Source organism: Coregonus clupeaformis, chromosome 16 (assembly GCF_020615455.1).
Source record: "Coregonus clupeaformis isolate EN_2021a chromosome 16, ASM2061545v1, whole genome shotgun sequence".
Classification (NCBI taxonomy): Eukaryota; Metazoa; Chordata; class Actinopteri; order Salmoniformes; family Salmonidae; genus Coregonus; species Coregonus clupeaformis.
The window spans coordinates 17,673,874-17,698,998 of NC_059207.1; the positions used below are offsets into that span (position 1 = coordinate 17,673,874).

A 25,125-nucleotide genomic window follows, 5' to 3' on the forward strand; every position below is an offset into this window, starting at 1 on the left:
TGCAAGAAAATTAGCAGTTGTTCAATCTTCTTGGTGTAACAGTTGGGATAATGGGACAATTCGGAGTACAACGCATTTCCCTCTTCCCTGGACTGAGGTACGTTTTTTGAGCCATATCTTGCAGCTGCTCCTGGGTGTCTTAAAGGTGCAATATGCAAAAATCGCTCCGCCATTTCCTGGTTTGCGAAAATTCTAATAGTTTGCCTAATTTCAGTTTGTGACAAACCGCTGTGAAATATATTTTCAATAACCAAAAATATTGTATTTTCAGCTGTTTGAAGCTGGTGTACAAAACCGAAAATATAAGAAGCAAAAACTAGGCAATGATGCCATTTATCTACTTCCCCAGAGTCAGATGAACTAGGGGATACCATTTGTATGTCTCTGTGTCCAGTATGAAGGATGTTAGAGGTAGTTTTGCAAGCCAATGCTAACTAGGGTTAGCGCAATGACTGGAAGTCTATGGGTATCTGGTACCCAAAGTCTATGGGTATCTGGTACCCATATACTTCCAGTACATTGCGCTAACGGCAGTTTGTAATTGTGCTAGTTATATCACATTTCTATGTGAATTTGGTAGGGTCACCACAAAAGTTACATATTGCAGCTTTAATATATACAGGAATGCTGTCTGACCCTAGTGCAGCTGTAAGCAAGGGGGTTCGGATCTGCTGGCTATTGCGATAGCTAGCTATTCTGTGGGACTGCATGTCCCAAGGTGCAATGTAATACCGTCATATTTGCGCTTTTTCCCAGGCTCGGACGTCTATCTACCAGCGCTAGCAGTTAGCAAGGTATGTAGCTATGTGATTTTACAACGCAAAGATCTCTCCAAATGTCGCTCAAATATGCCAAATGTTTTATGCAATTGCGTAATGTATATTATATTTCAGTTGTGTGATATGTATGATTCAACATTTGTGTTGATGCAGAGACCAAACTAGCTAACTACAGTATCGTCAATATTAGCTAGCTCGTCTGGTTTATTATGCTCCAGCTAGCAAAGAACCTTAGCAAAGATATTTAACATAACTAGCTATTAACACTGGCTAGCTAGTGAAATGACAGCAGACTCAGTGCCTCATTACAAATGGCGGTTAGCTAGTTATCGTATTGAATGAATCCTTCACAGACCTCACAGTCAGCTCAGACTGGCACAAAGGATAGCCTGCTGAGTTCCCCTTGGATCCTCCCTCGGTGACAGAGTTCAACTGCTGTACCCCATCAGAACCCAGAATATAAACTTGTTTTACTCCAATGATGTTTGTAAATAACGTAAATGTAAACGAACACTGTATAGCCTCAACACATGGGTACAATTATACATTTTATATCATGGATGGTCAGTCCTTCAATCCATAGCTCTATGAATTTGAGAGTGGTTACATTTCTCCAGCCCCCATCCCTTAGATTTTGCGAAACCGGGGAGGTCGCTTTGTTATTTTTTCAGTTAAGAATTCTAGCTGTTTTCTGGCCATTTTACGAATTAACTCAAATTCCTTAGTCGCTCTACACGTCAGCATGTTCATCCCTCAAAGGAGTCTGATCTTAATCTATTGGGTGACACACTAAGTGTTCTATTTCTTTCACACCATGCTACTCTTCAATTATGAGTACTATTAGTTGGAATCAAGGAAGTCTCAAATAGACTGCCTCAATCCAAAATATAGCTCTGTCATACATTCATAGTTGCATTCATATTTGCTTTGACACAGGAATAAGGGCTATGCTTACGTTATGCCTTATTGAACATCCACACTGAAGTCAGAAGAGAAGTGTGTCATGTATCTACTGGTTTTACTTTCAGCATTAACCATGGTGATGAAGTCATCAGTAGAGGATGACGATGGGGGATGGGGACTGGGCGTCCCAGAGAAGATGAGGAACAATGCAAACTGGGTGGACATTACACATGAATTTAAAGGGGCATGCAAAGGTAAAAACTGTGTGTGTCTGTCTGTGTGTTCTCTTACATGTGTTAACACAGTTTTTCAGGATGTGCTGATGATGTGAGTTGTGTCTCAGGGGTTTTTGATACTTGCTCCTCTCATTTGTTTGCTGACCAGTTCTGAAATGCCTTCCCTGGTAAATCAGGTTTCTCATCAAAAGATTAGTGTAAATCTGCACAACCAGTAAAAGAAAGCCCAATACAGTAAAGTCATTCCTAATGTAGACCCAGTGTTTTCAGCTCTGTGGGAATTTGGTGCCACCAGTCTGAAATGCAACCTGGACCCCATTGACATCAACACATGACTAAGTAAAAATTAAACTTAAGTGGAACTTAGGATTCACACCTTAGTCAAACTCCTGTTTGAGGATGAGTTCCTGTGTACCTCTTCATACATACGGGTGTTATACACTGTACTACTGTAACACAAATATACTGCTCTGGCTTTTATCACTATAGTTCAGATGACTGAGTACTTTTGCATTTGTTTTCTCATGTGTTGTATTTACAGAGCTCAACCTTGGGGAGTTGCTCCATGACAAGTTGTGAGTATGAGTGTTTCTGTTTGTTTCACACACTGTTTGTTCTATGGACCATTAGTTGAAATGTGTTGTTTTAGTGAAATACTGAAGTGCTTGCAGTCTGCGTCATACATGCATACTGGGTATCTATCACTAGACAACACACACACACACAGCTTTAGGTCTTTCTAATGGCACCGTCTTCAGCAGGTTTGGCCTGTTCGAGGCTATGTCTGCCATTGAGATGATGGACCCCAAGATGGACGCAGGGATGATTGGCAACCAGGTCAACAGGAAAGTCCTCAACTTTGAACAGGCAGTCAAGGTATGGCTCTGATTCCTGGAGATTCAGACTGTGAAATGAAAATGTTGGTCTTATGTTTAACCTTTAGGTAGGTGCATTATAGTCCATAAAGACTCTCCCCCTCCTCTCCCCTCGCTTTCATATCCTTCTTTCCCTCGCTGTCGCTCGCTCTCTCTTCTCTTTTTTTGTCTCTCTCCTGTCTTGCTCTCTCTAGGATGGTGCCATCAGAGTAAAGGACCTCAGTTTTCCTGAGCTGATTGGGATCATGGACACCTGTTTCTGCTGCTTGGTCAGTTGTATTGCCTTATCAATACCAAACTGTATCAACCAACTATGCATAATAAGTATGTTTAAGTTGTGTGTATGTGTAGATCACCTGGCTGGAGGGCCACTCCCTAGCCCAGACAGTGTTCACCTGCCTGTACGTCCACAACCCCGACCTGATCGAGGACCCCGCCCTCAAGGCCTTCACTCTGGGCATCCTCAAGGTATGCGACATCGCCCGCGAGAAGGTCAACAAAGCCGCCGTGTTCGAGGAGGTAAGCCATTTGGTCTCTTTGGGCTTTTGCACTGAACACATTCACACTCTCTCACACACACACACACACACACTGTCACGCCAAAGAAATTGGCAAGACACTACCAACAGATCTGGGACCAGGGTAACACACACTGTCTCTATACCTCCTATAGTCCCGTCTATGGGACACAGTCAACCTACAGTGCATTCGCAAAGTATTCTGACCCCTTGACTTTTTCCACATTTTGTTATGTTACAGTCTTATTCTAAAATAGATTAAATTGTTTTTTCCCCTCATCAATCTACACACAATACCCCATAATGACAACGCAAAAACACGTTTTTAGAAATGTTAGCAAAACAAAACACATAACATTTACATAAGTATTCAGACCCTTTACTAGTACTTTGTTGAAGCACCTTTGGCAGCGACTTATCCCGAAGCCACTCCTGCGTTGTCTTGGCTGTGTGCTTAGGGCCTTGTCCTATTGGAAGGTGAACCTTCGCTCCAGTCTGAACCTTCGCCCCAGGTTGTCATCAAGGATCTCTGTACTCTGCTCCGTTCATCTTTCCCTCGATCCTGACTAGTCTACCAGTCCCTGCCACTGAAAAACATGCCCACAGCATGATACTGCCACCACCATGCTTCACTGTAGGGATGGTGCCAGGTTTCCTCCAGACGTGACGCTTGGCATTCAGGTCAAAAAGTTCAAACTTGGTTTCATCAGACTAGAGCATCTTGTTTCTTATGGTCTGAATCCTTTAGGTGCCTTTTGGCAAACTCCAAGCGGGCTGTTATGTGCCTTTTACTGAGGAGTGGCTTCCGTCTGGCCACTCTACCATAAAGGCCTGATTGGTGGAGTGCTGCAGAGATGGTTGTGCTTCTGGAAGGTTCTCCCATCTCCACAGAGGAACTCTGGAGCTCTGTCAGAGTGACCATTGGGTTCTTGGTCACCTCCCTAACCAAGGCCCTTCTCCCCCGATTGCTCAGTTTGTCCGGGTGGCCAGCGCTAGGAAGAATCTTGAAGGTTCCAAACTTCTTCCTTTTAAGAATGATGGAGGCTACTGTGTTCTTGGGGACCTTCAATGCTGAAGAAATGTTTTGGTACCCTTCCCCAGATCTGTGCCTCGACACAATCCTGTCTCTGACCTCTACGGACATTTCCTTCGACCTCATGGCTTGGTTTTTGCTCTGACATGCACTGTCAAGTGTGGGACCTTATATAGACAGGTGTGTGCCTTTCCAAATCATGTCCAATCAGTTGAATTTACCACAGGTGGACTCCAATCAAGTTGTAGAAACATCTCAAGGATGGTCAATGGAAACAGGATGCACCAGAGCTCAATTTCGAGTCTCATAGCAAAGGGTCTGAATACTTATGTAAATAAGGTATTTATGTATTTATTTATTTATTTTTTGCAAAAATATCTAATAACCTTTCTCTTAGTCATTATGGGGTATTTTTATTTAATCAATTTTAGAATAAGGCTGTAACGTAACAAAATGTTGAAAAAATCAAGGGGTCTGAAAACTTTGCGAATGCACTGTATGTCCCACTGTTCCTCCTAGGTCTTCTGATCTGAAACAACACATAGTTTAGTTCAAGGAGTAATATTTAAGATCCTGTTCTATGTCCTGTCTCTAGGAAGATTTCCAGGCCATGACGTACGGCTTCAAGATGGCCAACAATGTGACAGACCTGCGGGTTACAGGTGATGTTCATGTGATGGCTTAAGTCGGTGTTGTGTTCCATGTTTGGCATTGCAGGTATAAAATAATAATGTAGTGCTGTGTGTGTGCCAAGTTAACTTTATATATGTCAATGGCACCAACAGGTATGCTAAAGGATGTGGAGGAAGAGTTACAGAGGAGAGTTAAGGTACATGCATACTACTGTCTTCACCATCCACTAACACCTGAACTCTCCCTCATATCAAGGTCTAAATTCTTAACTCCTCACAACCGGTGAGAATACATCTAACAACTGAACACGACTAGACTCTGGCAGAGTGACGAATTAATGTCTCTTATACTTACTTATCTGAGATGGCCGCTAATGTATACAACTCTTTGTACCACCTACATAACTCCACAGCTCGTCCGTCATACGTTGTCTCCTCTTCCTCTCTCTCTTTTCCCTCTGTCATTACCCTCTTTTTTTCTCTCCCCTTCATCTCCTGTAGAGCACACGCAGTCGCCAGGGTGAGCAGCGGGACCCAGAGGTGGAGTTGGAGGTAAGACTATCAGTCACTCTGTCCCTATGAGTATACCAACCAGTCAATGGAAGAGGTCAATGGAACTCAACCCAAACAATGGAAATGCCATGAAAATGCATGGGGGAAAGATCCCGAATCTCCTCATTGCCCCCCCAGCAAAATGGGCCTACATTTAGGCTTGTTTATATGTGTATTTCACACTATGTTGAGGTAAAAATCTGAGTATAATGCTTATATGGATGTCAACCCCAATACATGTTCATGTCATCGACACCAATCAACTGCATTGCAGTTAAAAACTACTTTGACTACCACCACCGATTTCTGTATGTTAGCTATGCTACCAGCTTATACGAACAGGACTTCGCATTTAGCTGTCACTTCTTCTAAACCTGAAAAGGAACTACTTCTAAATGTTATGCAGCGAAAACAGCCAAATAGGACTTTAGTAACCACATTGTGGGTCTATTGCAATACATGAATAATGACGGATTTGACAAATATCTATCCACTTTGTTAGATTTGTTGAATGTTTGCCAATCCGGCATCCTCCTTCTATCCCCCACGGTTTGCATTCCATTGACCTCTTTACCGCATCTATGACCCAATCTCAAATCGACCCCTAAACCTTATGCCCTATGCTCTTGTGGAGATCTAAGAGGATTTGATAGGTGTTCGTAATATGGTGAAAATCCCACCTATTCTATCAGAGGACAACTTATAACCTTATCTCTACATCCAATTCTATCAGGGTGCATAGGCTGTAGTGTAGGGGTCAATTTGGGATTAGCAAAATCTATTACCTCTGCCTTCTGCCCTGCCCAGTCCACCAGAGTGTGGGAGTGAGGCAGCCTTTCAGTGAGACAAGCCTGGAATTTGCAACTGTTAAAAAAATAACAAATCCCCCAAAATGGAGAGGTCTCTGGGTGGTCGGAATGAACATTTTACGACAGGGCTAAATCTGTGTGTCCCTAGTGCCTACAAAATACTGAGTGTACAAAACATTAGGAACACCTTCCTAATATTATTAACAATTAGTCCGGGCATGGACTCTACAAGGTGCCGAAAGCGTTCCACAGGGATGCTGGCCCTGTTGACATCAATGCTTCCCACAGTTGTCAAGTTGGCTGGATGTCCTGTGGGTGGTGGACAATTCTTGATACACACGGGAAACCTAGCAGCGTTGTAGTTTGTGATAAACTCAAACCGGTGCGCCTGGCACCTACTACCATAACCTGTTCAAAGGCACTTAAATATTTTTTCTCGCCCATTCACCCTCTGAATGGCACACATACGCAATCCATGTCTCAATTGTCTGAAGGCTTAAAAATCCTTCTTTAACTTGTCTCCTCCCCTTCATCTACACTGATTGAAGTGGATTTAACAGGTGACATCAATAAGGGATCATTGCTTTCACCTGGATTCACCTGGTCAGTCTATGTCATGGAAAGAGCAGGTGTTCCTAATGTTTTGCACACTGTATAGTGTGTGTTTGCAAGTGTGTGTGTGAGAGACACTGTGCGTGACTGTGTTATTAACCTGTTTCCTTGCCTCCTTTCTCAGCATCAGCAGTGTTTGGCACTTTTCAGTCGGATCAAGTTCACACGCCTTCTACTGACAGCACTGATCGCCTTCACGAAAAAAGAGGTAACTCAAATCAAATGTATTTATAAAGCCCTTTTTACGTCAACAGATGTCAAAGTGCTTATACAGAAACCCAGCCTAAAACCCCAAACTGCAAGCAATGCAGAAGCGGTGCCGATGTAGAAGCACACCACACACTTTTAGCTTAGCTTTACAAAAAAATGAATAAATGGTTGATTTATTTGATTGAGCGTGTGATGTCATGTTGGCTCTGTCAGACCAGCTCAGTGAGTGAAGCTCAGAAACTCATGCAGCAGGCGGCAGATCTCCTCCCAGCTCTCCGCTCCAGCATCGAACATGGCATTCAGTCCCAGAACGATACTACTAAAGGAGGTAACACCCACAAACACACTCTACCATGGCACCTAGGCCCAATTTCTCACTCACTACCATAAGAGGGAATGCTTGACTCACGTAGAAAAACTTGGACTGCAAGTGAACCACTCACAGTTCTGAACCCTGACCTCGCCCCTGCGTTCCAGATCACCCGATCATGATGGGGTTTGAACCGCTGGTGAACCAGAGACTGCTGCCCCCCACCTTCCCCCGCTACGCCAAGATCATCAAGAGGGAGGAGATGGTCAACTACTTCAGCAAGCTCATCGACCGCATTAAGACCGTGTGCGAGGTCATCAATACAACTAACCTACATGGAATTCTGGTACGGGCCAATCATTTGCTGAACGACAGTGAGGGGAAAAAAGTATTTGATCCCCTGCTGATTTTGTACGTTTGCCCACTGACAAAGACATGATCAGTCTATAATTTTAATGGTAGATTTATTTGAACAGTGAGAGACAGAATAACAACAAAAAAATCCAGAAAAACGCATGTCAAAAATGTTATAAATTGATTTGCATTTTAATGAGGGAAATAAGTATTTGACCCCTCTGCAAAACATGACTTACTACTTGGTGGCAAAACCCTTGTTGGTAATCACAGAGGTCAGATGTTTCTTGTAGTTGGCCACCAGGTTTGCACACATCTCAGGAGGGATTTTGTCCCACTCCTCTTTGCAGATCTTCTCCAAGTCATTAAGGTTTCGAGGCTGACATTTGGCAACTCGAACCTTCAGCTCCCTCCACAATGGGATTAAGGTCTGGAGACTGGCTAGGCCACTCCAGGACCTTAATGTGCTTCTTCTTAAGCCACTCCTTTGTTGCCTTGGCCGTGTGTTTTGGGTCATTGTCATGCTGGAATACCCATCCACGAACCATTTTCAATGCCCTGGCAGAGGGAAGGAGGTTCTCACCCAAGATTTGACGGTACATGGCCCCGTCCATCGTCCCTTTGATGCGGTGAAGTTGTCCTGTCCCCTTAGCTTTCTTGAGCAGGGGGACCTTGCGGGCGCTGCAGGATTTCAGTCCTTCACGGCGTAGTGTGTTACCAATTGTTTTCTTGGTGACTATGGTCCCAGCTACCTTGAGATCATTAACAAGATCCTCTCATGTAGTTCTGGGCTGATTCTTCACTGTTCTCATGATCATTGCAACTCCACGAGGTGAGATCTTGCATGGAGCCCCAGGCAGAGGGAGATTGACAGTTATTTTGTGTTTCTTCCATTTGCAAATAATCGCACCAACTGTTGTCACCTTCTCACCAAGCTGCTTGGCGATGGTCTTGTAGCCCATTCCAGCCTTGTGTAGGTCTACAATCTTGTCCCTGACATCCTTGGAGAGCTCTTTGGTCTTGGCCATGGTGGAGAGTTTGGAATCTGATTGATTGATTGCTTCTGTGGACAGGTGTCTTTTATACAGGTAACAAGCTGAGATTAGGAGCACTTCCTTTAAGAGTGTGCTCCTAATCTCAGCTCGTTACCTGTATAAAAGACACCTGGTAGCCAGAACTCTTTCTGATTGAGAGGGGGTCAAATACTTATTTCCCTCATTAAAATGCAAATCAATTTATATCATTTTCGACATGTGTTTTTCTGGATTTTGTTGTTGTTATTCTGTCTCTCACTGTTCAAATAAACCTACCATTAAAATTATAGACTGATCATTTCTTTGTCAGTGGGCAAACGTACAAAATCAGCAGGGGATCAAATAGTTTTTTCCCTCACTGTATATCTGTAAATACTACAATAATTTTGACAATACTATTGTACTTCAACATTACTGTAATATTACATTCTGACAATACTTCTGTAATGATCTACCTGTTGTTCGAACATTTGTTAAAGGTTGTAGTAATGTCGTTTTAATGTTCTGCTTTCAGGACTTTTTCTGTGAGTTCAGTGAGCAGTCCCCCTGCGTCCTCTCCAGGTCTCTGCTGCAGGTAAGGAACATTCTCCCTCATGATTGGTGCATCTGTACAATTCTCTGGTCCAGTTCTGATGAATCCCCTCCCTGTCTCTAGACAACGTTCCTGATCGATAATAAGAAAGTGTTTGGGACCCAACCAATGCAGGACATGATCAAAGATGCTCTGAGGTACTTCGTCAGCCCACCAGTGCTCTCCTCCAAGTAAGTCATTGAAGATTGGAGTGCTTCTTTCTATGGCCCTACCTTCAAATGCTTTAGAAATGCATCCTTCCTTCCTAGAAGTCATTAGAGATCTGAATTGGTTTGAGTGGTATTTGTAATATGGTGGCAATCTTGCTTTCACCTATCAAATACCTCAAGGAAATAAGGAAGGATGCATTTCTGAGGTATTAGAGTTCAAGCTCTATCTCAGTCTTTCGAACTGACTGTTCCCTGCGGTGCCTCTGCAGGTGCTGCCTGTATAATAACCACCAGGCCAAGGACTACATTGACTCCTTTGTCGCACACTGCTCGAGGGTAAGTCACCTGGCTGTGTTCCAATACACCTTCTCTATATTAATGCCACAATCCTTCATTCGTTTTTGTCCAGCCCAAATGGCATCCCCTCCACTTGGTTAGCTATAAAGCTGAGGTACATTTAACCACTCAAATGCATACATTAAGCTGTGGCTCTGATCGTCCTTGAGATCAACATGATAGTTGTAAACATAATTTGAAGCTGTTTAAAAATATATATATATTGTTTTCAAACAATGGACTAAAACAACCCTGGTCGGTTTCCCTGCAGCCCTTTTGCAGTCTCATCCAGATCCACGGACACAACCGCGCTCGGCAGAGAGACAAACTAGGCCACATCCTGGAGGAGTTTGCCACACTGCAGGATGAGGTGAGTGAGGATGCATTGCTGTTTAGTGATGTAAATGATCTTATGTGTGTGTGGACGCGCTCGACTGTATGTTGCTGTACTCCTGTGGTTGACTGATGCGGTGTGGGGGCGCCACCTGCAGGCAGAGAAGGTGGATGCGGCGCTGCACAGCCTGCTGATGAAGCTGGAGCCCCAGAGACAGCACCTGGCCTGCCTGGGGACCTGGATCCTCTACCACAACCTGCGCATCATGATCCAGTACCTGCTCAGCGGCTTCGAGCTGGAACTCTACAGCATGCACGAGTACTACTACATCTACTGGTGAGGAGTGTGTTCCAAAGTGCCGTAAGAAAGTGTGTTCCATGTGTACACTTGACTGATGTGTGCGTGCTGTAAGAAAATATGTTCGGTGTTCACTTGATTGAGGTATGCTTGACTGAGGTGTGTGTGTGTGTAGGTATCTGTCAGAGTTCCTGTATGCGTGGCTCATGTCCACTCTGAGTCGGGCGGACAGCTCTCAGTTGGCTGAGGAGCGCCTCCTGGAGGAGCAGCAGAAAGGACGCAGCAGCAAGAAAACCAAGAAGAAGAAGAAAGGTCAAGGAGGTCAGGATCAAATCATACATTATTTACATTGAATTTAATCCATCTGGTACTACACTGCCGCCCCATCCATAACTCGCTCCTCAATAAGAATGTGTTTTCACCTGCAGCTCGCCCCCTCAGCAGAGAAATCACCATGAGCCAAGCCTACCAAAACATGTGTGCTGGCATGTACAAGGTAAGTGTACACAGACTTGTCCTAAACATGTTACGTGTACTACAGAAACACTGAACTCCTGTCTCTGGTGCAGACTATGATAGCTCTGGATATGGACGGGAAGGTACGGAAGCCCCTGTTTGAGTTGGACAGCGAGCAGGTGCGCTACGAGCATCGCTTTGCCCCCTTCAACAGCGTGGTCACTCCCCCGCCAGTCCATTACATCCAGTTCAAGGTACAGTAGTGTTACCAACCGTCGCTAGCTATGATTGTGTGCATGCGTCTGTGGTGCATTCCAGGTTGACTTAAATTGCAGACATGCTGCACAGAATCTACATGTTATAGCGGAAATAAAAAGACTACCTTTAACGTCACCTGTGCCTCTCGATTTATGTCGGCTGTAGGAGATGTCTGATCTGAAGAAGTACAGTCCTCCTCCCCAGTCAGCTGACCTCTACATGGCGGCCAGTAAACACTTCCAGCAGGCCAAACTGATCCTGGAGAACGTCCCCAGCCCTGACCCAGAGGTCAGCAAGCCCTTTAACCCCTAATAGTAACAGAGGTTGTGCCTTAAGTTTGTGGGTCTACATTTTTGTTTTTTAATTTCCATTGCTGGTTGTTGCAGGTGAATCGCATCCTAAAAGTGGCCAAGCCCAACATTGTGGTCATGAAGCTACTTGCCGGCGGGCACAAGAAGGAAACAAAGGTAACATAATAATGCCAGGAGCAAAACATGCCACAAAATATTTGGAAATTGAAACATTTCTGGGGCATTATTGTGATTCAATGGTACTCCCCATCTCTAGGTACTACCGGAGTTTGATTTCTCCGCTCACAAGTACTTCCCTGTGGTCAAGATCATCTGAATCCGAGCCCTGCATTACTATGACAACTCAAACCCAGTACCCATCTCCCTGACCCATGTGTGACTTGTACACCTGAACGGAGACCAACTTTTTCCATCTGTGTAATTGTGGTCGCTATGATAGGACAGAGGGAGACAGTGTCTGAAGTGGGTTGACCAGGACAAGATCATCCTTTACCCAATTGTCATTTTGGTCCTGACCCACAAAGGACTACAAATACCAGACATCCCAAAGGACAGAATAACTACAGCCTTCACAATACCAAAAACAAACTTGTCTATGGTATTAAAATGATTTATTTTGTCATCCTTCTGTCCTACATTTCCTCAATAAAATCAGATTATTTAACAGTTCAGTAAGCAACACATCCATTGTAACAATCTAAATAATAGAAGAAGTTTCCATTGCATAAAATCAAACCTATCCACATGCTAAATGTTCTCAATAACCATCATTTCCATTTGAGTCTGCTATATAAAAAAAACATTTGTATCTGAAACATTTACAGTAGTGGGTCTGCCTGGTACACCAAGGATGCACAGAGGCCACTTTTACCAACAAGTTACAAAAGTTTTGACTATGCAGGGTTGAATTTCAAATGATAAAACAAAAACCTTATTCAAGTGTCCAAGTTCACATTGTCACACAGCATGACATAACTCATTTTCTATTGGTTTATGAAACTACGGTAAGAGATGCTAAATGTAACTAACTGCACATTACGTCACTATCAAGACTAAAGAGTGAATCAGAATCGCTGATTAGATGAGTAATCAGAGTACATTTCTCTAACAGCATGATCTGGGTTGTTATCACACAAACTATCATTTCACACACTTCCTTCATGGTTATAGCAGTTCTGAGATCCAAAGTCTGTTTTCCCGACAAAATATACATTCACTGCAGAAGACTTGAGTATATTAAGGCAAACTGTGAGATGCTTTCACCGGAAGAGCTGAAGAGTGTTTTGCACAGACGGTAGTCTTGACAACAGTTCTGTTGAGGAGCTGCAGTCCCTTCCTGGTTCTGTAGTGGATTGTGAAAGGAGGAGGGTCTTAGCTCCCATCTTTCTCCAACCACCTAACAAGACCAAAAATTAGATCATTATATCACTAAAACAGACTGTGTGTGTGTGTTACCTCAGAACTGAGCTAGCTCTGCCTGTTTGTCAGCCTCAAACTCTCCCTCATTCTCATCGTCTCCGTTGTAGTCCGCCAGCTCCTCCTGCATTTCCCGTTCAGCCTCCTTATCTACGAGTGAACATATTAGCATCATTACTATACATTAGAGATGGGACAATAAACCGAATATTAAAACCGACCATACCGATCACTTATTGCAGGCATTTTGCTGACATCGTTCATTACGATCAGTAGTCTATACTAGAGAAATGTGAAGTTTGAAATTAAATACATTTGATAATATGGGTGAGTGTTAATGGGACAATTGATGGCTACAACCATCAAAGTAGTAGTTTAACGGATATTTTAAACCTGTTGTGTACATGAATGTTAAACTTATCGTTCTAATTATCATTATCACATCAATTCAGGCAATTTATCACAATATGGATTTTTGTCCATAGACCCCCCATCTCTACTATACATTAACCTTCACACACACAGACCTCTGTAGGAGTGTGACCCACCTATGTTCTCAGCCATCTGGTTCCGTTTGTCCGGGTCCTCCTCAGGATCCTCCACCTTCTCCTGACCAATAGGAGCCTCCTCTTCCTTCCACTGGCTAAGCTGAATGTCATCAGCACCAGGGTCGGCATCTGGAGGGGAAAAAGAAGATTGGCGTCCGTTTCCATTTCTCACATCTTTGACTCTGTAAAGGCAAAAACCTTGCCTATGCTATGTTTCACTATTTCCCATTTTAGATACTTTCACACAATGTATAATATTTTATAATTATGGCAGGGCAAACTGGCTTGTCCTCCCTGGACATCTGGTATGGAGGAGGTTGTACAGTTTCTGAGATGGTGGGTGCAGGGTTGAGGCTGTGCGAGTCGTACCCTCTATCTGAAGCTCTCCTCCGTGTGTGTCCATCACCTCCAGCTCCGTGTCCTCAGTCGTCAGGTTATTTTTCTGGGGCTTACTAGCCCCCTCGGCCTCCTCTACAGGCCCTGGTTGGTCCCCATTAGCATCAGTGGAGGGCAAGGACTCTTGCGGGGATAGTGCAGGAGCGTCGAGAGCTAGACAAAGAGCAGCATCCAGTTAGCATCAGACAATATACACATCTGATGCTAAAACTACTAATTAGTAGTGGGCGGCAGGTAGCTTAGTGGGTAAGAGCGTTGTGCCAGTAACCGAAAGGTCGCTGGTTCTAATCCCCGAGCCGACTAGGTTAAAAATCTGTCGATGTGCCCTTGAGCAAGGCACTTAACCCTAATTGCTCCTGTAAGTCGCTCTGGATAAGAGCGTCTGCTAAATGACCCAAAAAAATAAAAAATAATAATAAATTAATTAAATTCAAGACGTCTTGTACTTCCCTAAGGGGTAATGGTGAATATGACTGTGGTATAATGGTATGGTGTGTATGTAATGTCATGTCAAAGATGAGTTGATAAGAAAGTGGGAGAGCTGGTTTGAAATTGTCTTATTGGCCCAGATCCTGCCACCCTTTGAATGAGAGGAGCAGCCATCTTGTCTTGTACCTTTGTCTACTGCGATCTCATTGGTCTCCAGCTCTGAGGCTTTGAGGTCCGCTGCAGGACCTTTGGCCACTGATGGTTCAGGGGCGTGGCCGTGGACAGGAGTAGTCTTCGTGTCGTCCAGTCCTGCCTTCCCAGGCCCCTCTTTATCTGACACGCCCACCTCAGTGGAGCCAATTTTCTGTGTGGAAGCTGCATTTGTCTGCAGAAAAAAAAAAAAAAAGTTATAAAATTCAGACTGGTCAGCCAAGCTATATTGTTTGATGTTCAGGGTATTTTAACAGTTCTGGATAGATAGATACAATGGTGAACTGAACTCAGTACGTCGGATTATGGAAATTGTGTTGGGACTATTGCCAGGCAGCCACTGTTCAGGGTCATGTTGGGTAATGTTGTGAGTCAAATCCCTGGATGTACTTAATGAGTGAGCCAGTTAATGGGGGATAGGTAAGGTCTACGACAGGGTTCCCCAACTGGCGGCCCGCGTGCCAAATGGCTTTCTTTGGCTCCCCAAGTAGAGCAAAACATTCTATAATATAGTTCAAAGTAATTTTTATTTTGGAAATATGTTCAAGTATTCCCACGCATAAATAGATACACGTGATTGTATACAAATGTAAGCAAGGGGTGAAATTATATATATTTTTGTCATACCTGTCTGGGCTTCTTGCGGTCAATTTGCAGTCTACAAATGTTCCGGCCCCCCGACCCTTCGCTCAGGAAAAACATCGTCCCACAGCTAAATCTAGTTAATGATCCCTGGTCTACGATGTGAGCGTTGAACATGGTTACTGGTTTACCTGGGAGGAGACTGCTGGGTTCTTCATCTCCAGTTTCTTTTGAACTTCCTGCTTGGCTGCAGCCACCTTTTCAGCACAGTCCTCCCTCTGTGCTAGTATCTGAGTGTTACACTGAGTCCTATACACAACACACGTTATTACCTGCACGTTAAGGTCACATAACAGACCCTAAAAGAGTGATACATGATTGTCTGTCATACACCCTCCATAAATGGCTGGACTGTGTATAGTAGAGGGCCTTACATGTCATAGGTGAGTTTTTTGTTCAGGGTGTTCAGATTGCCTTGGCAACTCTGGAACTCTTTCTGAACTTTACCCAGGTCCTCATTTAGCACATTTAACTGACCTGCAGAGAGACACATTCACAGGTAGTATTAAGTCCTGACTAGGGGGTAAAAAAGGCTGATAAACACTGGTGGATATTGGAGTGAGATTTCACAACACTGAAGACAGAAAAGAGACAGCCATCTTACTTTTCAGGTCCTGTATTGTTTTGGTACTGGAGGATATATTTATCTGCTGGCTTGCCTAAAGGAAACAGACATTACTTGTTTTTACTTGATCTGTGTGTGTACCCAGTAGGTGCTCAACAGATGGTCACAATTCCCTTTCCATGCTGCCATGGTATCACACCTTTGCTGGGAATTCACACACTCAGTAAACAATAGGACCCACAGATGAAGGAACCTATCTGAGGGAGGGAAACTCAAGACAGACTACCAGCAAGGTGGCGTATTCAGTATGGTCAACTCAGTACAACCCTTGATCACAGAGAAACTGATAATACTCTCAAGATTAAGTTTAGAGGCCCCCATCCTGGCAGTGTAGTTTTGTGTTTTTTACATTATTAAGCCAATTTCCTGCAATTCTACATGGAGCTGAGAGAAATGTTCAAAACTACAAAGTGAATTTCCTGCAATTGTATGCATCTTACCATGGAGCTGGGAGAACATATTTGACCGTGGTTAATGCTGTGTTCTTTTGCTCAAACATATCAACACTGCTAAATTCCTTGTTTTTGGAATGTTCTATTCTCCCTGTCTAACTTCATTTAAGTTTACACTGAAAGCGTTTTCCATTTCCATCCTGAAATATATATTATAGTTTGGATTTAGGCGGCCCGCCCAAGGATTTCAATGGCAGAAAAATCCCTAGCACTGATTCAATGATGTTTAGAATATACAAATGTGTTGATCACACTTTACATGATTGCGTTGTCCTCAGGGTTGTAATGTGTGTGTTGATGAACTATTTTGTGTGTGCACGTTAGAAGTGGTGTTGTGCCCAGGTGTGTATTATGCGTCCATCTATGATGCAGTGCTCAGGTGTGTGCTGGTTCCCAGGTGAGTACACTCCAGTACAGTAAACTACCTTTTCCTGGCTACAGGTGTTGTGGACTCCCTCCAGCCTCTTGTTCAGGCTCTGCATGCGGCTGCTCTCCTCTTTCAGCCGCTGAATCTCTTCCTGGAACTCGTTCTTCTTCACCTCCACCGCGCCACGCTCCGACGCCGCCCGACGCATCTGCGCTTCCAACTCGTACAGCTTTGTCTGCCAGCCACCACAGCACACACAGGGTGTCACAGGGTCAGAGTAGCATCATTCAAAACAAAGGCTTGGAGAATCAAACCCTGTTCTTTAAACACTTCAAATGGCATACAAAATTAACTTACTCATTCTGCCCTCTGTGACATGGCCCTTTTCCTAGTCACATACTTCAGCTTACTTTCTACATTCATTACTCTAAACAGCTTGCCTTTCTCCATACAACTGCTCCATCTGGCTCGGCCTTGTTTCCAAACCTCTTCAAAAACACAAACTGTAACCCTGGGATTAGTTTATGCCCCCCCTTTTTTTTTAGAAGGAGTGCAAGGTCAAATTGAGTTTGAAGTGCGCGTGTGCACAGAGGCGGCGTTCCCTAACGGAAATATGCAAATACTGTATATGCTACAATACAACACGGATCTCACTAGCTCATGCTTGGTTTTGCCCAGCTCCTTGCTTGTTCTGTTTCATTTGCTTCCACTGTAAACGACACAGATTAACAATCTTGGGTTAGTTATAAATATATTTGATTAAAGATCGAAACACACACACCTGTAACTCCAAGTTCCGTGAGTTCGACACCCAGTAGTTGAAACCCAGGACGAGGACACAAGCGATCAGAGCACCAATCATAAGAGGAGGAGTCCGCCCCCCTCGACGACCATTACCCAACCCCCCCATGGCCTCCTGAAGACGGGAGACATTGGTTAAACACCTAAAAGAAACTGAACCCTAGTGACCACAGGGCGTAAAATCTATCATGCAGTTCAGTGAAAGAGTTAAAGGGATACTTCAGGATTTTGGCAATGAAGCCCATTATTTACTTCCCCAGAGTCAGATGAACTCGTGGATGTCTCTGCGTGCAGTTTGAAGGAAGTTGTTAACTAACGTTAGCCCAATGACAAAGTGTATGGTAACAGCTAGCAGTCATTGCGCTAACACTAGTTAGCATTGGCTTGCGAAACTACCTAACTTCCTTCATACTGGATGCAGAGACATAAAAATTGTATCCAGGAGTTAATCTGACTCTGGGAAAGTAGTTAAGTGGCTTCATTGCCAAAATCCTGAAGTATCCCTTTAAGTCTGTGAGTCTACAGTCATTTGTGGGTGTGCTGTGAAACTGGGTTGGGTGTGAAATGGGTTTGGATAGACCTTTAATACATTAGCTGTGTTGTGCTAAGGTGTGTACTGTACACTACCAGTCAAATGTTTTAGAACCAACTCATTCAAGGGTTTTTCCTTTATTTTTTACATTGTAGGATAATAGTAAAGACATCAAAACTATAAAATAACACATATGGAATCATGTAGTAACCAACAACAACAAAAAAAAAAAGTGTTAAACAAATCCAAATATATTTTATAGTTGAGATTCTTCAAAGTAGCCACCCTTTGCCTTGATGACAGCTTTGCACACTCTTGGCATTCTCTCAACCAGCTTCACCTGGAATGCTTTTCCAACAGTCTTGAAGGAGTTCCCACGTATCCTGAGCACTTGTTGGCTGCTTTTCATTCACTCTGCAGTCCGACTCATCCCAAACCATCTCAATTTGGTTGAGGTCGGAGGATTATGGAGGCCAGGTGTTATGATGAGTTTCTGGTATGGAGAAGTTCAGGATGTAAGAGAGAGCAGTCGACACTCAGCTGGAAGTTTGATTTACATTTATTTCAGTACTGGATCATATAAGACGAACGTGCTTTGCCTCTTATCATATGACTGACTTCCTAACCACATCTTTCAACTTATATAATGCCCTTCCAACCTACTTTTATCGTACCCAGTTGATAACTATTACTAGCTGCCACTCACTTCCTACATATCATTCCTCTCCTTGGTGTCATCTGGCACCCTAGCCAGGCCGTTCTATCATGCACCAATCCTAAGATTAGCACCAGTGGCCCCCAATCTATCTTGACACACTGACCCTCGTGATACCACTAACACATGGTGTGTCCTTATCCTCTCCACATACAGCTTATGAGTTGCACATACAGTACATTAATGAATATTGTATCACAAATCATCATATCACCAGGTCATCTGATGCAGCACTCCATCACTCTCCTTCTTGGTAAAATAGCCCTTACACAGCCTGGAGGTGTGTTGGGTTATTGTCCTGTTGAAAAACAAATGATAGTCCCACTAAGCCCAAACCAGATGGGATGGCGTATCGCTGCAGAATGCTGTAGTAGCCATGCAGGTTAAGTGTGCCTTGAACTCTAAATAAATCACACAGTGTCACCAGCAAAGCACCCCCACACCATAACACCACCTCCTCCATGCTTTACTGGAACCAAAAATCTCCAATTTGGACTCCAGACCAAAGGACAGATTTCCACCAGTCTAATGTCCATTGCTCATGTTTCTTGGCCCAAGCAAGTCTCTTCTTCTTATTGGTGTCCTTTAGTAGTGGTTTCTTTGCAGAAATTCGACCATGAAGGCCTGATTCACACAGTCCCCTCTGAACAGTTGATGTTTACATTTACATTTTTAGTCATTTAGCAGACGCTCTTATCCAGAGCGACTTACAGGAGCAATTAGGGTTAAGTGCCTTGCTCAAGGGCACATCGACAGATTTTTCACCTAGTCGGCTCGGGGATTAGAACCAGCGACCTTTCGGTTACTGGCACAACGCTCTTAACCACTAAGCTACCTGCCGCCCCATTCTTTCAGTAACTTTTCATCCGAGTACATTCTGATTGGGTTTACACAGTGCTTTGTTACAGCCTGAATTTAAAACGGATTAAATGTACATTTGTCACTGGCCTACGCACAATACTCCATAATGGCAGATTAGCAGTTGATTGTAGGGTTGTCATGATACCAGCATCGCCACTCTGAAGCACGGCGGCAAGAAAACATGAAGCAGACTTTCAAATGTCTTGTTGTTTCGAGGAAAACAGCCACTAATGTTGAAAACACACAGCCTTCTTGTTGTCACCCAGAGTCACATCTGAGGAATCCGTTACAGTTCGTTGCGGTCGAGTCCTTGACGGGAGATCTTGCTGTTTAAATCCTGCATGTGCTTCTTCATCTGAGGAATCCGTTACAGTTCGTTGCGGTCGAGTCCTTGACGGGAGATCTTGCTGTTTAAATCCTGCATGTGCTTCTTCATCTGAGGAATCCGTTACAGTTCGTTGCGGTCGAGTCCTTGACGGGAGATCTTGCTGTTTAAATCCTGCATGTGCTTCTTCATCTGAGGAATCCGTTACAGTTCGTTGCGGTCGAGTCCGTGACGGGAGATCTTGCTGTTTAAATCCTGCATGTGCTTCTTCATCTTGTATCCCATCTCTCTGGTCTTCTCTGCCAGGTTATTGTATCTCTCCTGGTTTCTCAGGATGTGGTCGTTGAGATGTTGAGATGTGTCTGTTACTTGAACTCTGTGAAGCATATATTTTTGGTTTCTCAGGATGTGGTCGTTGAGATGTTGAGATGTGTCTGTTACTTGAACTCTGTGAAGCATATATTTTGGCTGCAATTTGAGGCTGGTAACTCTAATGAACATATTCTCTGCAGCAGAGGTAACTCTGGGTATTCCATTCCTGTGGCGGTCCTCATGAGAGCCAGTTTCATCATAGCTCTTGATGGTTTTTGCAACTGCACTTGAAGAAACTTTAAAAGTTCTTGACATTTTCCGTATTTACTGACCTTCATGTCTTAAAGTAATGATGGACTGTCATTTCTCTTTGCTTATTTGAGCTGTTCTTGCCATAATATGGACTTGGTATTTTACCAAATAGGGCTATCTTCTGTATTTCCCCCCTACCTTGTCACAACACAACTGATTGGCTCAAACGCATTAAGGAAATAAATTCCACAAATTAACTTTTAAGAAGGTACACCTGTTAATTGAAATGCATTCCAGGTGACTACCTCATGAAGCTGGTTGAGAGAATGCCAAGAGTGTGCAAAGCTGTCATGAAGGCAAAGAGTGGCTATTTGAAGAATCTAAAATATATTTTGATTTGTTTAACAGTTTTTTGGTTACTACATGTGTTATTTCATAGTTGATGTCTTCACTATTATTCTACAATGTAGAAAATAGTAAAAATCAAGAAAAACCCTTGAATGAGTAGGTATTTTAAAACTTTTGTCTGTAAGTGTATTGTGCGTCTGCCTCTCCTCAAGTTAGTCAATGCAAATAACTGGTACAGGAACAGCTTTATTGTCAAGATCACTTGTTAGTATCCGGGACTATTAGGGACCTGATAATGCAAGACAAGAGATGAGACTAAATAACCTTACTTGCATGAAAACAACTCAACTGGAAGAGCATGCAACTCATGAGTCATGCTTCACGATTAACAAATTACCTACCTCTGTCAAACCATATCTATGTAGGTAATGATAGCTATCCGATTAGCTAGCAAGCAATACTGCTAATGGGGCATGCTCAAATCACAGTAATGTCAGGGGAAATAAGCCACTTCCCCATACTGAACAAAAATATAAACACAACACAAGCTGAAATAAACAATTCCAGAAATGTTCCATACGCACAAAAAGCGTATTTCTCTCAAACTGTGCACAAATTTGTTTACATCACTGTTAGTGAGCATTTCTCCTTTACCAAGATAATCCATCCAACTGACAGCTGAGGCATATCAAAAGGCTGATTAAACAGCATGATCATTACACAGGTGCACCTTGTGCTGGGGACAATAAAAGGCCACTAAAATGTGCAGTTTTGCCACACAATGCCACAGATGTCTCAAGTTGAGGGAGCGTGCAATTGGCACACTGACTGCAGGAATGTTCACCAGAGCTGTTGCCAGAGAATTGAATGTTAATTTCTACGTCATTTTAGAGAATTTGGCAGTATGTCCAACCGGCCTCAACTGCAGACCACGTGTAACCACGCCAGCTCAGGACCTCCACATCTGGCTTCTTCACCTGCAGGATCGTCTGAGACCAGCCACCCAGACAGCTGATGAAACTTTGGGTTTGCACAACAGAAGAATTTCTGAAACCATCTCAGGGAAGCTCATCTGCATGCTCGTCGTCCTCACCAGGGTCTTGACCGACTTCAGTGGGCAAATGCTCACCTTCGATGGCCACTGTCACGCTGTAGAAGTGTGCTCTTCACAGATGAATCCTGGTTTCAACTGTGCCGGGCAGATGGCAGACTCTGGGGTCGTATGGGCGAGCAGGTTGCTGATGTCAACCTTGTGAACAGAGTGCCCCATAGTGGCGGTGGGATTATGGTAGGGCAGCCATGAGCTACGGACAATGAACACAATTGCATTTTATCGATGGCAATTTGAATGCACAGAGATACCGTGAAGAGATCCTGAGGCCCATTGTCGTGCCATTCATCCGCCGCCATCACCTCATGTTTCAGCATGATAATGCACAGCCCCATGTCGCAAGGATCTGTACACAATTCCTGGAATCTGAAAATGTCCCAGTTCTTCCATGGCCTGCATACACACCAGATATGTCACCCATTGAGCATGTTTGGGATGCTCTGGATCGACAGTGTGTTCCAGTTCCCACCAATATCCAGCCACTTCAGACAGCCATTGAAGAGGAGTGGAACAACGTTTCCCAGGCCACAATCAACAGCCTGATCAACTCTATGCGAAGGAGATGTGTCGCGCTGCATGAGGCAAATAGTGGTCACACCAGATACTGACTGGTTTTCCGATCCACTCCCCTACTTTTTATTTTATAGGTATCTGTGACCAACAGATGCATATCTGTATTCCCAGTCATGTGAAATCCATAGATTAGGGGCTAATGAAATTATTTAAATTGGACGGATTTCCTTATTTTTTAAAATATTTTACCTTTATTTAACTAGGCAAGTCGGTTAAGAACAAATTCTTATTTACAATGACGGCCTACACCGGCCAAACCCGGACGACGCTGGGCCAATTGTGCGCCGCCCTATGGGACTTATATTAACTGTAACTCAGTAAAATCTTTGAAATTGTTGCGTTTATATTTTGCCTCAGTGTACATACTACAAGGACAGTAAACCAACCAGCTCAGCTAGCCAAACAGCGTACGAACCATCCTGAACTCGCGAGCTTACATTATGTTTCTAGTCACGGTATCCGCGAGATCAGGATGGTTCGTACGAGGCTAAGCGCCTAGCAATAGCTGATTAAACTCAACGATATTTGGGTTATTGTGTGGCCTAATTTATTGGTCGCTAGTTAGGTCAGATTAATCTGATTTGTTTAAAGTAATTAGAAACACTGGTCAGACATGATTAACAAGCCCATTTTTGAATAGTTGGCAGGACAGACAAATTAGTTACCTAACTAGTTGTGGCTAAAACAGCAAACATGAGTTAGCACTTAGCATGATGTAGCCTAGTTAACGACGTTAGTAGCTAGCTAGCTATAGCTACATTATTATATCTGGATATGGTTACAACTTTAGCTAGCTAACGATGATATTTTGAATCAGTGAAGTGTATTCTGAAATGTGAGGGTTACACAGAGCAAATCTCAGGACATCAACATCTGAGTCTGCCTCTGATAAATGACTATGTGCCTCCGATTCATGTAGCCAACCTCTATGCTAGCTAAAAACAGTTTAGGCTAGCTAGGTGATGCCAAATCTTACCTGGAAGCTGCTTCACTGTTCAAGCAAGGATATGTTTCGACAGTGAATTGTCCGTCCTCTTTATGAGCTAGCTTCCAGACTCTTTACATAGCTAGTTCAATTAATATTCAGGACAGTAGCAATCTGATTTCCATTGTCGTCGGGAGGAAGCTGTGACTTTCAGCTGGCCTGCTTGAAAACGCGGAACTGGAGTCAAACGATGCCAACACTGCAACAAAGGTTAGTGCTATTCAATATCCTTAGGACGTCCATAATCTACTTAAATGGGGTAACGTCAGAGTTGGTACGTACCAAAGATCCCGGATATCACCGATCCTGCAAAAAGTAGCAGGCCGCCACCTTTGGTAGCACTATCAGCCCTTCTCTCCAAGTAGTAGTCCCATGGAATTTGTATACAAGCACCAACGTTGGAGACAAACAAAACAAGAAAATGGCATGGATGCCAAATTGAAAGGACATACTTTATCAACTGCACCTTTAGTACAATCATGCACTTGTTCTAATGTGACTTTTAAAAAAAGATTTACCTTTCCTCCCACAAATTCTGAGGAGAACTACACTTCTGGTTTTCATTCTACCCCTCTAATCAGAGACGCCCTTTTCACTCTACTGCTCTAAACCATAGAAATAGGTCGTGTTCCCCTGCTCAGACATTGCTGATGGCCTGAAGCATGCCAGATCTTACAATGCCTGGATAGCAGTAGTGCGAAAAAGTACCCAATTGTCATACTTGATTAAAAGTAAAGATACATGGATAGAAAATGAATAAAGTAAAAGTCACTCAATAAAATACTACTTCAGTAAAAGTCTAAAAGTATGTGGTTTTAAATTTACTTAAGTACAGTGGTGGAAAAAGTGCTCAATTGTCATGAGTAAAAGTAAATGCTATTTATCACATTCCTTATATTAAGAAAACCGGATGGCAAAACGTTTATTTATTTTTATTTATGGATGGACAAGGGCACACGCCAACATTATTTACAAACATGGTGTTTGTGTTTAGTCCGCCATTTTATCAGAGGCAGTAGGGATGACAATGCCTTGTATTGAAAGGTGCATGAATTGGCCCATATTGCTGTCCTGCCTTAGCATTCCAAATGTAATGAGTACTTTTGTGTGTCAGGGAAAATTAAAAAGTACATATTTTCTTTAGGAATGTAGTAGAGTAAAAGTTGTCAAGTATAAATAGTAAAGTACAGATAGGTATTTTATGTATCAGCTAACAATATCAAGGTACGTCACATTCCCCTGGTCAGACGTTGCATGCATCAGCCAATGGTTGCGTGCCACGTCATCAACTGTGCAGTCGGGCACCAGATTGCTAACATATAATGTGGCTTAGCTGATATGTAAAATACCTATTCAGGCATAAGATCTGGCATGCGTCAGCAACGTCTGAGCAGGGGAACATGACCCATGTTATAGAAATCTGGTGCCCGACTGCACAGTCGATGACATGGCATGCAACCATTGGTTGATGCATGCAACTTCTGAGCGGGGAGCGCGACCCTAGACTGCACTATTAGCTGAACCAAACCAACCGAGCCTAGGTGTACTCCGCTGGCCTGGTTAAGCATCCACCATAATTGCTGGAACTGTGCCGGAAAGGGCAATGTGAAAAGAAAATGTCCAAGCCAGTAAGGT

At 43.4% G+C, this 25,125-nt stretch overlaps 2 protein-coding genes across 4 annotated transcripts; one reads left to right on the plus strand and one right to left on the minus strand.

The window, feature by feature from the left end:
* Positions 1-687: 687 nt before the first annotated feature.
* Positions 688-12,259, plus strand: naa35 (N-alpha-acetyltransferase 35, NatC auxiliary subunit). Of its 2 annotated transcripts, XM_041900489.2 has the most exons (23): positions 688-794; positions 1,808-1,936; positions 2,460-2,493; positions 2,677-2,794; positions 2,988-3,062; positions 3,145-3,312; positions 4,940-5,006; positions 5,130-5,173; positions 5,478-5,528; positions 7,074-7,157; positions 7,373-7,487; positions 7,637-7,815; positions 9,372-9,431; positions 9,513-9,619; positions 9,868-9,934; positions 10,206-10,304; positions 10,426-10,604; positions 10,741-10,886; positions 10,994-11,061; positions 11,135-11,275; positions 11,445-11,567; positions 11,666-11,746; positions 11,847-12,259. In XM_041900489.2, the coding sequence occupies exons 2-23, from the start codon at positions 1,816-1,818 to the stop codon at positions 11,904-11,906; spliced, it is 2,187 nt and encodes a 728-aa protein (XP_041756423.2). In that variant the 5' UTR covers positions 688-794; positions 1,808-1,815; the 3' UTR covers positions 11,907-12,259. The 2 variants fall into 2 exon arrangements, with proteins under 2 accessions (XP_041756423.2, XP_041756422.2); XM_041900488.2 differs by lacking the exon at positions 688-794 and having other exon boundaries at positions 2,680-2,794.
* On the minus strand, positions 12,185-23,643 carry golm1 (golgi membrane protein 1). 2 transcript variants are annotated; one of them, XM_041900492.2, is made up of 11 exons: positions 23,482-23,643; positions 17,457-17,591; positions 16,734-16,910; positions 15,836-15,890; positions 15,606-15,708; positions 15,363-15,480; positions 14,566-14,764; positions 13,924-14,103; positions 13,555-13,683; positions 13,046-13,156; positions 12,185-12,932 (listed from the first exon to the last, which is right to left on the minus strand). In XM_041900492.2, the coding sequence occupies exons 2-10, from the start codon at positions 17,583-17,585 to the stop codon at positions 13,047-13,049; spliced, it is 1,200 nt and encodes a 399-aa protein (XP_041756426.2). In that variant the 5' UTR covers positions 17,586-17,591; positions 23,482-23,643; the 3' UTR covers positions 12,185-12,932; position 13,046. The 2 variants fall into 2 exon arrangements, with proteins under 2 accessions (XP_041756426.2, XP_041756424.2); XM_041900490.2 differs by having other exon boundaries at positions 12,185-12,986.
* Positions 23,644-25,125: the final 1,482 nt, after the last annotated feature.

What these genes read in the sequence shown, in the direction of transcription:
- naa35 (XM_041900489.2), top strand. Translation starts at nt 1,816, where the DNA reads ATGGTGATGAAGTCATCAGTAGAGGATGACGATGGGGGATGGGGACTG. An exon ending in GACAGACCTGCGGGTTACAG is followed by an intron (nt 5,007 to 5,129) that starts GTGATGTTCATG and finishes TGGCACCAACAG; the next exon opens with GTATGCTAAAGGATGTGGAG. An exon ending in GAACGATACTACTAAAGGAG is followed by an intron (nt 7,488 to 7,636) that starts GTAACACCCACA and finishes CCTGCGTTCCAG; the next exon opens with ATCACCCGATCATGATGGGG.
- golm1 (XM_041900492.2), bottom strand. Translation starts at nt 17,585, where the DNA reads ATGGGGGGGTTGGGTAATGGTCGTCGAGGGGGGCGGACTCCTCCTCTT. An exon ending in AACAATACAGGACCTGAAAA is followed by an intron (nt 15,709 to 15,835) that starts GTAAGATGGCTG and finishes GTCTCTCTGCAG; the next exon opens with GTCAGTTAAATGTGCTAAAT. An exon ending in TGAGATCGCAGTAGACAAAG is followed by an intron (nt 14,104 to 14,565) that starts GTACAAGACAAG and finishes CTCTTTGTCTAG; the next exon opens with CTCTCGACGCTCCTGCACTA.